The sequence below is a fragment of the Antechinus flavipes genome, chromosome 4 (genome assembly GCF_016432865.1).
Source record: "Antechinus flavipes isolate AdamAnt ecotype Samford, QLD, Australia chromosome 4, AdamAnt_v2, whole genome shotgun sequence".
Taxonomy (NCBI): Eukaryota; Metazoa; Chordata; class Mammalia; order Dasyuromorphia; family Dasyuridae; genus Antechinus; species Antechinus flavipes.
The window spans coordinates 143587140-143599616 of record NC_067401.1 but is presented as its reverse complement, the minus strand read 5'-3'; the positions used below and the strand labels follow the sequence as shown (position 1 = coordinate 143599616).

General features: G+C 38.7%; 1 protein-coding gene across 1 annotated transcript in view; it reads right to left on the bottom strand.

The window, feature by feature from the left end:
* Positions 1–2905: 2905 nt before the first annotated feature.
* The window catches only part of ITGB3 (integrin subunit beta 3), a 68483-nt gene continuing 58911 nt past the window's right edge, over positions 2906–12477 (bottom strand). The window contains exons 13-15 of the mRNA XM_051994929.1: positions 9937–10056; positions 3364–3530; positions 2906–3107 (exon numbers count right to left, since the gene is read on the bottom strand). Coding sequence (XP_051850889.1) covers positions 3039–3107; positions 3364–3530; positions 9937–10056 — 356 coding nt within the window. The 3' untranslated portion in view covers positions 2906–3038. The remainder of the gene's footprint in view (positions 3108–3363; positions 3531–9936; positions 10057–12477) is intronic.

Sequence of the window (12477 nt, the reverse complement as noted above, 5' to 3'; positions counted from 1 at the left end):
AGAATTTTACACATTATCTGCTCATCACACCATGCTTGTAAGGTAAACACTCTGATTAGCCCCATTTTTCTGGTAAGGTTCTTGAAGCTTGGAGATAGTAAGATATTTGTCCAGAGTAATCAAGCTAGTCAATGTCTAAAACACTATTTGAACTCAACTTTCCTATCTCCCTCTTAGAACTGGGAAGGATCTATAGACAGATGATGACCCTTAGAAAATCAAGGAACTTTGCTCAAGTGTCACTAGAATATGCTACAGCAGAGTAGCAATGTTGTCACTAAAACTCAGATCTCAACTCCTTATCCTGGGCTTTTTCTAATGTAATCTATCAGATTCCCTGAGTCTGGATGATAACTTTCCTGCCCCAGGACACCCTACTTAGTCCCAGCCTCACTTCTGGAGAAATCATTCCCAAGAAGGAAACAAGAAACCTGTTGGGTTTTGGCCTAAGAGTGTCTCAAATCCCAACTAGTTATGGTTATTAGGACCAAACAGAATAGCACCTTTAGTATTCCAGAAAAAATCCACAACTGTCTGGACTGGTATCTAACAAATAACATGAGAAAAATGGCACCATGCTGACAGTATCTCTGCCCAGCCCACCTCTTAAAAATATCTTAGGGTTTCAAGACTTGAAAAGTACAAGGAAGGCTTTCTAGTCTATCTTTTCACTTAGGGCAGAAATAGCTAGTAATAGTTCCTATGGGAAACTCCTTTTAGATGTTCCAAAACTTAGGAACCTAAACTTGAACTTCAACACTTTCAATCATGGAGAGCGTACTATCTCATGGAGAAGCCCACTTCATGTTTTAGAAAATATATTTGACTATTAGGGGGGAAATCCTTATATTAAGACAACATTTAGTCTCTTATGGCTTAAGCAATAAAACTTTAAAACTGGAAATTCAATTCAGCATGCATTTGTTGGGTACCTACTATGTGTAGTATATATTCTCTGGGAAGTACTTCTGGGGATTCAAAGTCAAAAAATGCTAAAGTCCATATCCTCAAGAAGCTTATATTCTCCTGGAAGGGACAGATGAGATCACTTGGCCCAAGTCTTTCATTAAACAGGTGAAGAAAGAAACCAAAAGAAATAAAAGTGATTTGTCAAAGACTGCGTGGTAAATTAATGGCAGCCTAAGATTAGAGTCTCCTGACTCTATATTACATTCTAGTGGTTCAATCCAAGCCTAGAATCAGAAAGACCTGACACCTACTAGGTGTGACTGACACCAAGCAAATCACTTAATCGCTATGTGCGAAAGAAAGAAAGAAAGAAAGAAAGAAAGAAAGAAAGAAAGAAAGAAAGAAAGAAAGAAAGAAAGAAAGAAAGAAAGAAAGAAAGAAAAGAAGGAAAGAAAAGAAGGAAAGAAAGAAATAATTTCTTTGAGCTACAGGTATTTCCTCTAGGTTCTGAGTATTCTGGAAAGGAAAGAGACAAGGCTACTTATTTGTGGCCTCTTAGGTTAGTCATTGTGTAAAAAAGGGGGTGTTCAGGCCACACACAAAAATAACCACATAGGTTAATAGACTTGGAGACTTAGAACTGAAAGGGAACTTAGGAGTCATCCAGTTCATCTCCCTCATTTTACAAATGGGGAAAGTGAAGCACAAAGTTGTTAAAGGTTACAGAGGTCAAAAGTGGCAGCTAGGGGCAGTTAGGTGGTGCAGCCCTGAAGTCAGGAAGACCTGAGGAGGACCTCAGACACTTAACACTTCCTAGCTGTGTGACCCTGAGCAGGTCACTTAACCCCAATTGCCTCAGCAAAAAAAAAAAAAAGTAGTAGCTAGTTTTCCAATCCAAGCCCTGACACCAAATCTCATGGCCTTTCCATTATGCTTCTTCCCAGGTCCATCATTCTACTCCTGTACCTCTTGCTTATCAGGTTTAGAGGCTCATAGATATGGTCCCTTTTAACACTTTCATGAGATGAGGTCAATGCGAGTAGACTAATGTATGGGTACAATTCGCAGAGGAACATAATGGGACCACAGAGAGTGAACAGAATATTAGAAGTGTCAGTGCTCAGTTTTCTGCATCTCAGCCCATCACCTTCCTGAAAGAAGAATTATTTTTGCTGGAGCGAGCCAAATTTTCCATAGCAATCATAGTTGGAAGTAGATGAAATAGTATTAACATAGGGAGGTTAGCCTCAGTTAAATAGATTTAAGAATTCCTTGTTATACACCTATGCATCCTAAATCAGAATTTTTTCCATCAATAATAGCTCAGCCACCCCAACTACTCTAGCTGAAGGACATGGATTCCCTTCAAGGAAAATAGTGGAGAGAGAAAGAGAGAACAATGAGCATGGGCTGTTGGCCCCATTAGCTAAGACCACCAGAGAGCCTTGCAGAATTATTCCAGAGAAACAAAGCCCAACATATCTCTGCTCTTTGGCTTCTCCTTTATCCAACCTGAGAAGAGAGGAATGGAAATGGGGCCATATTATCACATCCACATATACTGAGGTGACAGAAAATAAAGCCCAACAATTTCTACTAAAGGCCCTACGTAACTGAGTCAGTTCCAGGAGCCACAGACTCCATGATGGGGAAGCCACGACTTAGTGAAGCTTTATCCTTCTCTCCTCCCCAACCCCAGTTAGCTATATTCCTGCCCTTTTTCGTGGGAAGTCTGGCTCATATGAGGTGAGATGTTTTCTCACTGAGGTAATGAGGCCCAAATGCTCTGCTAGGGAGAGCTAAATGAGAAAAAAAAGGATCCCTGAAATAAGTGCTCACCCCCCCGCCAAAAAAAAAAAAAAAGCTGGTTGAGGTATTTCCCTCAGAAATGTTAAATTAAACACACACACACACACACAACACACACACACACACACACACACACACACACACACAAACACACACACACACGGAAATGTCCAGAGGGAGACACATCTCTCACACACATCTTCATGTTCCTCCCCTCCCCCTTTCCCTGCTCCTGGATCCTACAACATCCATCCAATCTTCTGTAACCATGGGGAAGGAAACATCCGCAATCCATGACTCTGCTGATGACAAGGATCCCATTAGGAGTTCCCACGGTAGGCGATATTGGTGAAGGTGGATGTGGCTTCTTTATACAATGGGTTGTTCGCCTGCAGAAAGAACAGCAAAGTCTCTCAGAATGATCCCTTGATGCTTCTTGATCCTGCAAATTTGACACTGTACATAGCTGGGGACTTTGATGAAGACAGCCTACCTACCTAAGCTATGGATTGGCAATATTAAAAAGGAAGGGAAAGTTAAATGTAATGCAACACCAGCCTACTGCTATTTCTAAGGGGATAAATCCTAGAGTTTCCCTTTATTCAGACCAACTCAGCCCAGCCCAGCCCAGTCCACTTCACTCACTGTGTCCCACTTGGCTCTCGCTCTTTCTTCTTCAAATTTGGCAAATTCCCTTCGGTCATGGATGGTGATTAGAAGCTTCCAAATGAGCAGTGTGGCCAAGCCAATAAGTAAGATGGCTCCCATCACTGAGAGCAGGACCACCAGGATATCAGGGCCTTTGGGACAATCTGTCAGAGAAGAAGAGAGAGCTGAGATTAAAACAGAAGAAATTTAAACTGGAAATAAAGAATTTCTTAGCCGTTAGAATAACAAGATACTGAAGTGAAAATGCAAGAGAGGCTATAAAGTTTCCACCTGGGGATAGAAATCTTTTTTTTGACTCTTTCAAAAATTTTATTTTTCCCAGTTACATGTGAAAACAATTCTTTTTTTATTAAGGCTTTTTATTTTCAAAACATATGTATAGATTAGGGACAGAAATCTTCAAGGAGAAAGAAAAAGAAAAAGAAAAGAGGGTCATTGAAGTATTTTTTAAATGTACAGAAAAAGACAGAAAGGCCAAAAAGAAATTTAGACAAGAAGTACAGCTTTGAAAGCTACATGTTGATGAATTTATTATATGTACAAAATATTATATTTATATCTATGAATCCTCCATTCAAGGCAGTGTATATGGAGGGAGATGCAACTGCTGATTGGCTGAGAGGATGTAGAGCTTAAGGCTACGTACCTGACAGAAGAAACTTATTTCAGTTGGTTCCAGCAACTTTTTGGGAAAGAAATGTAGAGAAAAGACCTCGAGGAAGGCTGTCATGAAAGAAGGACTTTGACAGTTCTCCAGGCCACAGATATAAGAGCTGGCTTCCTACATGTCTGCATCTCAGAGGCAGACCACATCACTGAGAGCTTTTCCCCACATGCCTTAGGCTCACTCTTCTATCAGCCAAACAGAAATAACAGTTCCCTCCATATACTTAGCAGCAGCACACAAAACTGCCCAAAACTTGAGGGGGAGCCCCATTACATATACTGGAAATGAAAAGTAAGTTATATATAATACAGTTTTGTGTATAATCCTTTTTCCCTGTTCTACTATGTATATAGAAATGTCTTTTTTTTTTTAATTTGGGGCTTGTTAAATTCAGAATAAGAAGAGAGAGATGGACAGAGATGTGGAGGGAGAAAATGAGAGAGAAACAGAGAGAGCGAGAGAGTGAGAGAATGAGAGAGAGCAAAGAGAGAAAGGGGGGAGAGGGAGGGAGGGAAAAAGAGATAGAAAAGGAAGGATGAAAGGAAAGAAAAGGAAGAGGGAAGGAGGGAGAAAGAGGGGAGGAGAAGGAAGGAAGAAAGGAAAGAAAAAGAGATGAAGGGAGCGGGAGGGAAGAAGGAAGGAAGGAAGGGAAGAAGGGAGAGAGGGAGAAGGAAGAAGGAGAAGAAGGAAGGAAAAGAGGAAGAGAAGGGGAAGACAGGGAAGAAGGAAGAAGGAGAGAGGGAGAGGGAGGGAGGAAGAAGAGAGGAGGGGGAGGAGAAGAAAACAAATAAACTATCCTGAAGATATTCATATGAACAAAGAAGTAGGAATCTAGAACAAATGATTCCTTAGAATTTCACCCAGCTCTAAGTGGTAGGATTCCAAGGCTCTGTCCTAGACACTCTCTTCTCTCTCTACACTCTTTCATGGTGGACACATTAACTCTTATGGATAAACAAATGACTCACTGATAAACAATATTTTCCAATCTCATATCTTTCCTGAACTCCAATCCTGTATCTCTTCCAACTGTCTGTTTAACATGTTTATCTAGAAATCATGGACACCAACGTGTCCAAAAAAGAACTCATTCTTCCCTCCCTTAAAACATCATTTTTCTGTTTCTGATCATGCCATAACCATTCTTAAAAGTACCAGGTTCACAACTCAGAATCCTTCCATCCCTATATCAAACCTCAAACCACTGCCAAGTCTAAGATATTCTATCTTCTGAATCTCTCTTAAATTATTCTCTACTTTTACTTACAACACAGCCATGCTAATTCAGGCACTCATCACAGCTCACCTGGACATTTAGAGTACCTTCCTGTAACCAGCTTCTAATCTATATTCCACATGACTGCCCAAGTGAAATTTCTAAAGTTTGTTGTTGCTATAGAGTCATTTCAGTCATATATCTGACTCTTATTTTGGGGGCTTTCCAGGCAAGGATACTGGAGTGGTTTGCCGTTTCCTTCTCTAGATCATAATTACAGAGGAGGAAACTGAAGCAAATAGGACTAAGTTATTTGCTCAGGGTAACACAGTTAGTAAATGCCTGAGGTCAGATTTGAACTCATGCAAATGAATCTTCTTCTGATTCTAAGCCAAGTGCTCTATTGCACCAACTAAACTGCTGTTCAGGTGGTCACAGTATATCACATATATGCTGAAGAAGCTTCCTTGACCTGAGGATTAAATATGAACTCCCGTGCTTGGCATTCAAAGCCTTTCACAATCTGACTCCAGCCTATCTTTCCCGACATAACTTATTATTGGTCAACTGAGTAATACAGTGGATAGAATACTGAGTCTGAGTTCAAATCCAACTTCACATACTTACTGGATATTTGAAGTTGGGCAAGTCACTTAACCTCTATGTGCTTCAGTTTCCTCAATTGTAAAATGGGGATAATAACAGCATCTATCTCCCAGTGTTATTGTGATGACCAAATGAGATAATATTTGTAAAATTTTAGCCTGGCACATAGTAGGCAAAAAATAAATGCTAGTTATTATTATTAAGACAGCTAGGAGGTACAATGGGTAGAGTGTCAGATTGGAATCAGGAAGATTCATCTTCCTGAATTGAAATCTGGCCTCAGACACTGACTAAGTAATTCTGGGCAAGTCACCTAACCCTATTTGCCTCAGTTTCCTTAACTGTAAAATAACCTGGAGAAGAAAATGGCAGACCACTCTAGTATCTTTGCCAAGAAAACCCCAAATAGGGTCACAAAGAGTCAGACGTGACTGAAATAACTGAATAATTACAAGCTATTATTTATTACTCAAGAACTATATACTCTATAACTATATACTCTATAACTATATACTCTATCTAAACTGCCTTGGTTTATATCTTGAGTATATATCATTGTATCTCCCATCTGTATGCCTTTATCTAGTCCCCATGCCTGAAATGATTTCCTTCCTCACTTCAGGCCCTTGGAACTACTCTCTAGAAGGCCTCAGCTCCTATGTAAACCCCTTCAAGAGGCTTTTCCTAATCTCCCTAGTTATTAGTAATACATTATTCTCCTACTCACTTTGTATTTAGCCTTTGTGTACTTAACCCTCAAGACAATGTAAGATCACTAAGGGCAAAAAATTCATCATGGTACTCTCTGCAACCCCAATACTTGCATGTCTCCTGGCACAGAGAAAGCGCTTAAGTAATGCATGTTGATTAATTAATAAACTGGTTTTCTGCTATGCAAGATAATCATCAGTGATGCTTGGATTCTTTCTAAATATTTAATTGTAACCAAAAAACTATGAACCTATCTATTTCCTGTCTACTTCCTTCTAACCTCTAACCCCACATAACTGTACTCCACCCTAATGGGTAGGTGTAAGGGAAGCTCTGCTGAGCTCTGAGATATCTTGATAAGCTGTGATCTGTTTCGCAAGTGATTATATACATATATGTATATATAATATATACTCACATCCATATATGTGTTTATCAAATAAAATAACAAAAATGTAAAAAAAATTGCAAATTATAAAGTTTTACCAAAAAAAAAGCTATTATATAGGCACACATACCTGTATGTGCACATGTGGGTTTAGTAATATCTGGAAAGAGGAACATACTTTTCTTCTTTTTGTTCTCCCTTCCCTCCTAGCTTCTCTCTCCCCACCCCCAAGACCTATACCCCACACACTGTGCAAGAAAAACAAACGTGGACTGGCTATTTCCTGTCCCGCCAGATTATAACCTCTGACTATAATTAAAGGAGTCCCTTGGGAAAAGCTGTAAAGTTCTGATGTCTGGTTTCTAGGGCCCAGAGCCTCTGTTTTTCTAGGGGAAAGTCATTTTGAATTCTCTGGTAGAAGAAAGAGGAGCCAGCAACTTAGACCCCATAGCTAGATATTCCCAGATGCTTCTCTGGTGGTTGAAATTGAGGCAGAATGGAGGCTGCCCTTGAAAAGTTGTCATGAATGGTTTAAACATTCACCTGCAGGGAGCTGGACCCCATGAGCTCTTGAGATAACTCTGCAATGCAAGGGTCTAGAATATGAATATGGAGTAGAGTTAAGCAAATCAGAAGGGTTGTTGTTGTATTCAGTTATTTCAGTCATGTCCAACTCTTTGTAACCCCACTTGAGGTTTTGTTTTTGTTTTTTTTGGCAAAGATACTAGAGGGGGTTTCTCCAACTTTTCTTTCTCCAACTCATTTTATAGATTAAAAAAAAAGTTTAAGGCAAAGAGTCTTAAGTGACTTAGCTAGAAACATACAGTATTTGAGGCCAGATTTGAAGTCAGTACGTTTTCCTAACTTTAGGCCCAGACCTCTATCCACTATACCACCTAGCTGCCCTACATAGGAAGGAAAAGATTTTCCCTTCTGGAGGGATACAGAAGTGAGAGAAATTCTTGGTTTCCTCAAAAAATTCAGGGATGTTAATAACCCTTCTGACACTCTTCAGGATACACTTTGGATCCCGATGAGGGATTCCTAATGTAAAAGCCCTGCATCTTCCCTCCAGTCTGCTCTCTATTCCCATTCTCCTCTTCATCCCTCACCTTTGAACCCCCAAAAGAGAAAGAAAGGAATAAAAAGATACAGGAGGAGGGGGGGAATGGAAATTCCTCTACATTTATTTGTATTGTGGAAATAACAGCAACTGATTTCATACAGCATTTTAAAGATTTTGTCTTATGAAATAAGTACTTTATACGCATTATAATCCCTCATTTACACTATCATTATTGTTATTGTTCAAAATAATGAAACTGAGACTTAAAGAAGGTGCAGTACTTTTCCTATGACAATGCTGAAAGATCAGAGACCCAGGTTGTCTGGTTGAGTCTAGAATCAAAATAAGATGACTTTGTTCTTTCCCTTCTCTCCCCATACAAATACTTTCCACCTTTTCTTCCCCATGACTATATGCGCAAAGGACATGATTCACCAAAGAAAATCATGTGTTGTCTCCCTCTGCCTTCCCTCTTTTTAGGTCTTCAGGAAAGAGGTAAAGGCCCTGGGAGGGGCTCCTAAGCAATATTCTACAACAATCTTGGGTGACAGAGGAGGGGATGTAAAATCAGCCCCTAAGTAGCATCTTTTTTATGGGGACTCACCCAAGGGTGTTCTGTCCCCTCTTAAAACTCACTGGCACCAGATGCCCCCCTCTATACAACCAAATATCATCCTGCATCCAACAGAAAAATAAATATGGCTGACCTTGCCCCCCAAGGACACTTTGCCTTCTCCTTTGAGAAGCTGGCTATACCCTATAGTTCATCTGAGATACTAGATCCCAACAGGACCTCAAGAAATCATGTATTCTAGACCCTTTTCCTTTAGAAATTTAGGCTGTTACTATCTCTGTTTTAATAATAACATCATTATTTAATAATAACAACATTTCTCTAGCACCTCAAATTTTGCAAATTGACTTACACTTATTTCATTTTATTATCACAATAATCCTGGGAAGGATTTTTTGTCCCCATTTTATAGATGAGAAAACTGAGGGAAACATTAAGTAACTTGCTAGGATCACGCAGCTAGTGAGCTTCTGAGACCAGATAAGAACTCAAATATAGCTCAGCTCCAGGTCCAGTACTCTATTCGCTATGCCATCTACCTCTCTTTTTACACAGGAGGTCCAGAGAAGTTAAATAAGCTTTAAATTATAAAATAAATAGCACCCCGGTACACAGAAATGAACCCTTTCATTTCCAATCCTTCCAATCCCAAGACAGAGTTTTCATTTATATTGTCTATATCTACCCAGAGTAATTAATTAATTAATGACAACTAGCATTTATATAGCATTTTAAAAGTGCAAAGCACTTTATAAACATTTGTTGAATAAATCAATGTTTGAGTGAAAAAGTCACTACCCTCTACCTCCTACCTGCTTCCCCTATCTACAATGCTGGGACTCACTAGAGGATATTGTATACCCATAGCTATATAACTTTTTTTTAAAAGGTACAAGTTAGGCTAGGCTGTTACTGCCAGTCAACTGACTTTTAGTATCACATCCCTATTTAGCAAAAATTAAGGCAAACGGATATATTGCATTTGGCAAGATAGTTCTAAGAATCAAAGTCCTGTCTTTTCTGATACACCCTCCAAAATGTGCCAAAGATTCATTTTTTTATTCCTTCCTTTTACATTGACCCATTCTTCTCTTCCTTTCTCTGTTTTGTTCTCTCACCTAAATTCTCTTTTTTTTCCTATTTGTTTAACTTTTTCCCAAGATTTATTTGAAGTCTTACCTAAATTCTTAGAGAGAATTACATCTACTTGCTAAATTTCCAACTCTTAAATTGCTTCTTCATCACAGGAATATCAGCTCCAAGAGTTCGCTATAAAGCAAAGTTCTTGCTCTCCCAGTTCTGGGAGACCCACAAGTCTTACCTGGTTCATTCACCACATAAAGAATGGACTTCCCACTGGAGTCTTCATAATATTGGAACCTGACTACACAATCATCTTCATCCTTATAGGTACAGTTCACTGCTTCCTTGCCGGTGTCCGCTGTGAGAAGATAGGGAAAAAAAAAACAAAAAGATTACTTTGTCTCAGTCCCTCTAGACCTGAATGGCTTGGGAAAACCCATGACCCCAATAAGAAATTAAATCCAGGTATAAATAATAAAGCAAATGACATAGAGCAAGAGAGTCCTAGCTTTGAGTCAATTATCCAGCCTGGCAGTATTATCCCCCAAATGGCCTTTATCTAGTCTTACTTCCTTTCTTCTTTCCTCCTTTATCTCCCTCTTTCTCTCTTCAGGCAATCATTTTACTTATTAATGCAAATCACAATTTTTTTTCTATTTCCCCTAACCCTAATTTTCTAATCTTAATTTTTTTTCCTACTTCCCCTTTCTAAGAATATTGCATCTGACTCTACAAGCTCCTACATTGGAGCTTGCATTTCTGGCTCCATCTGCTTCCTCAATGACTCCACCCATCATTATTAAGCTGTACCTCTCTCCAAAGTCAACACCCAGGATATGTGAATAACCCAGTGCTTCCCACTCCCACGCTCTCAACCCTGGTCCTGAGCACAAGAACATTTATGTGTCCTGCACTATCATCTTAGCAATGCAATCATTTTCTCTATAGAGCCAAAATGTCAATATCCTCCTTCCCTCTCCTGTTCTCCCAAATCCAAAGCAAGTTAATAATGCAGAAAGACAGATCTCTGAAGTCACCAAGCAGAACAACCCAATATGCTGGGAAAGTCAGTCATTGCCCAATTAACCCCATACCACATCCACTTAGAATATAAATATTGAACTTCTACTCAATTAAAATAAAGATTTAGAGCTAAAAAGGGTCTTAGAGGTCATCTAGTTCTATCAAGGGCAACTAGGTGGTTCAATGGATAGAGCACCAGATTGGAGTCAAAAAAGACTCATCTTAAGGAATTCAAATCTGGTCTCAGACACTTAGTAGCTGGTGTGATCCCGAACAAGTCACTTAACCCTGTTTGTCTCAGTGTCCTCATCTGTAAAAATGAACTAAGCAAGGAAAAAGCAAAGTACTTCAATATCTTTGGCAAAAAAAAAAAAACCCAAATGGAACTACAAAGAGTCAGATATGCCTGAAATAATTGCACAATAGCAATAAAAACATTTCTTTTTATTTTAAAATATTTATTTAGTATATTCTTTTTCCCAAATTACATGTAAAAAATTATTTTAACATTAACTTTTAAAATTTTGAGTTGCAAATCCTCTCCCTTCCTTTTTCCCTGCCCCTCTCATTGAGAGGGCAAGCAATTTCATATGGGTTATACAAAACATATTTCTATATTAATCATATTAATAACAACAGTTCTACCTCCTCATTTTATAGAGGAGAAAACAAAAAAGATAAAATTACTTGTATGTAACAAGTAGCAGAACTGGGATTCAAAACTACATTCCTTGACATCAAATAATGCTCTTTATCAACTGCCCTTCCTTCATTCTTGTTCTTTTAGAACTCATGTTCTTTTTAATAGTTCTCAACTTGCTTCATATATAACTATTTTATTTTCCCAACTAAAAGTTCAAATTCAGTTTTATACCTAGTAGGGAAGCCAAATAAGCCAATGAATCCAATTTCCTCTTTTCGCAGGTGAAGAAAATGAGAGACAAAAAGGTTAAGTGGTTTGCCATATGTTTGTTATTGTTGTTCTGCCCTTGAGTAATGTCCAATTCTTCATGACCCCATGGACTTGTCCATTGGGTTTTCTTGGCAAAGCTACTAAAATGATCTGCCATTTCCTTCTTCAGTGTATCCCCATTTTACAGTTGAGGAACTGAGGAAAAAGGGATTAAGTGACTTGCCCAGGATCACCAGCTAGTGAGTATCTGAGGACAGATTTGAATTGAGAAAGATAAATCTTCCTGACTTCAGGCCTAGAACTCTGTCCACCTAGTTGCCCAATAATAATTATTGCTAGCTTTAATACTGCACTTTCAAAGCAATTTATAAATATCTTATTTTAATCTTCAAGCCATCATTAGAAAATTAGAAAACTAAGTCAGATTTTAAGTGATTTGCCCGAGGTCACCCAGCTAATAACTGTCTGAGACCAAATTTGAATTCAAGTCGATCCTGACTCAAGCAAGTTTCAGCATTCTATCGACATAGCTGCATGAAAATTGCACCTACTTCCCAGTAATTGCTATAAGGATACAAGAGATCACATTTTCAAATTGCTCTACAAAATTTTAAAGTACAGATAAATCCTAATCATTCCTGCTATCTATCATCTTTAACATCATTATCATCATTAATTAACTAGATCTCATAGTCAGTTTGGGCCAAGTTATAAAATGGAATATCACTTTTCTCTCCCCTGAGCCAATAATAGGTAAGACCCTTCTCATCCACAAAATAAAATTATTTGCATCCAATCAGTTTATGTCCTGCAACAGGAAGACTCAGGAGGTTCGGAAGAAGC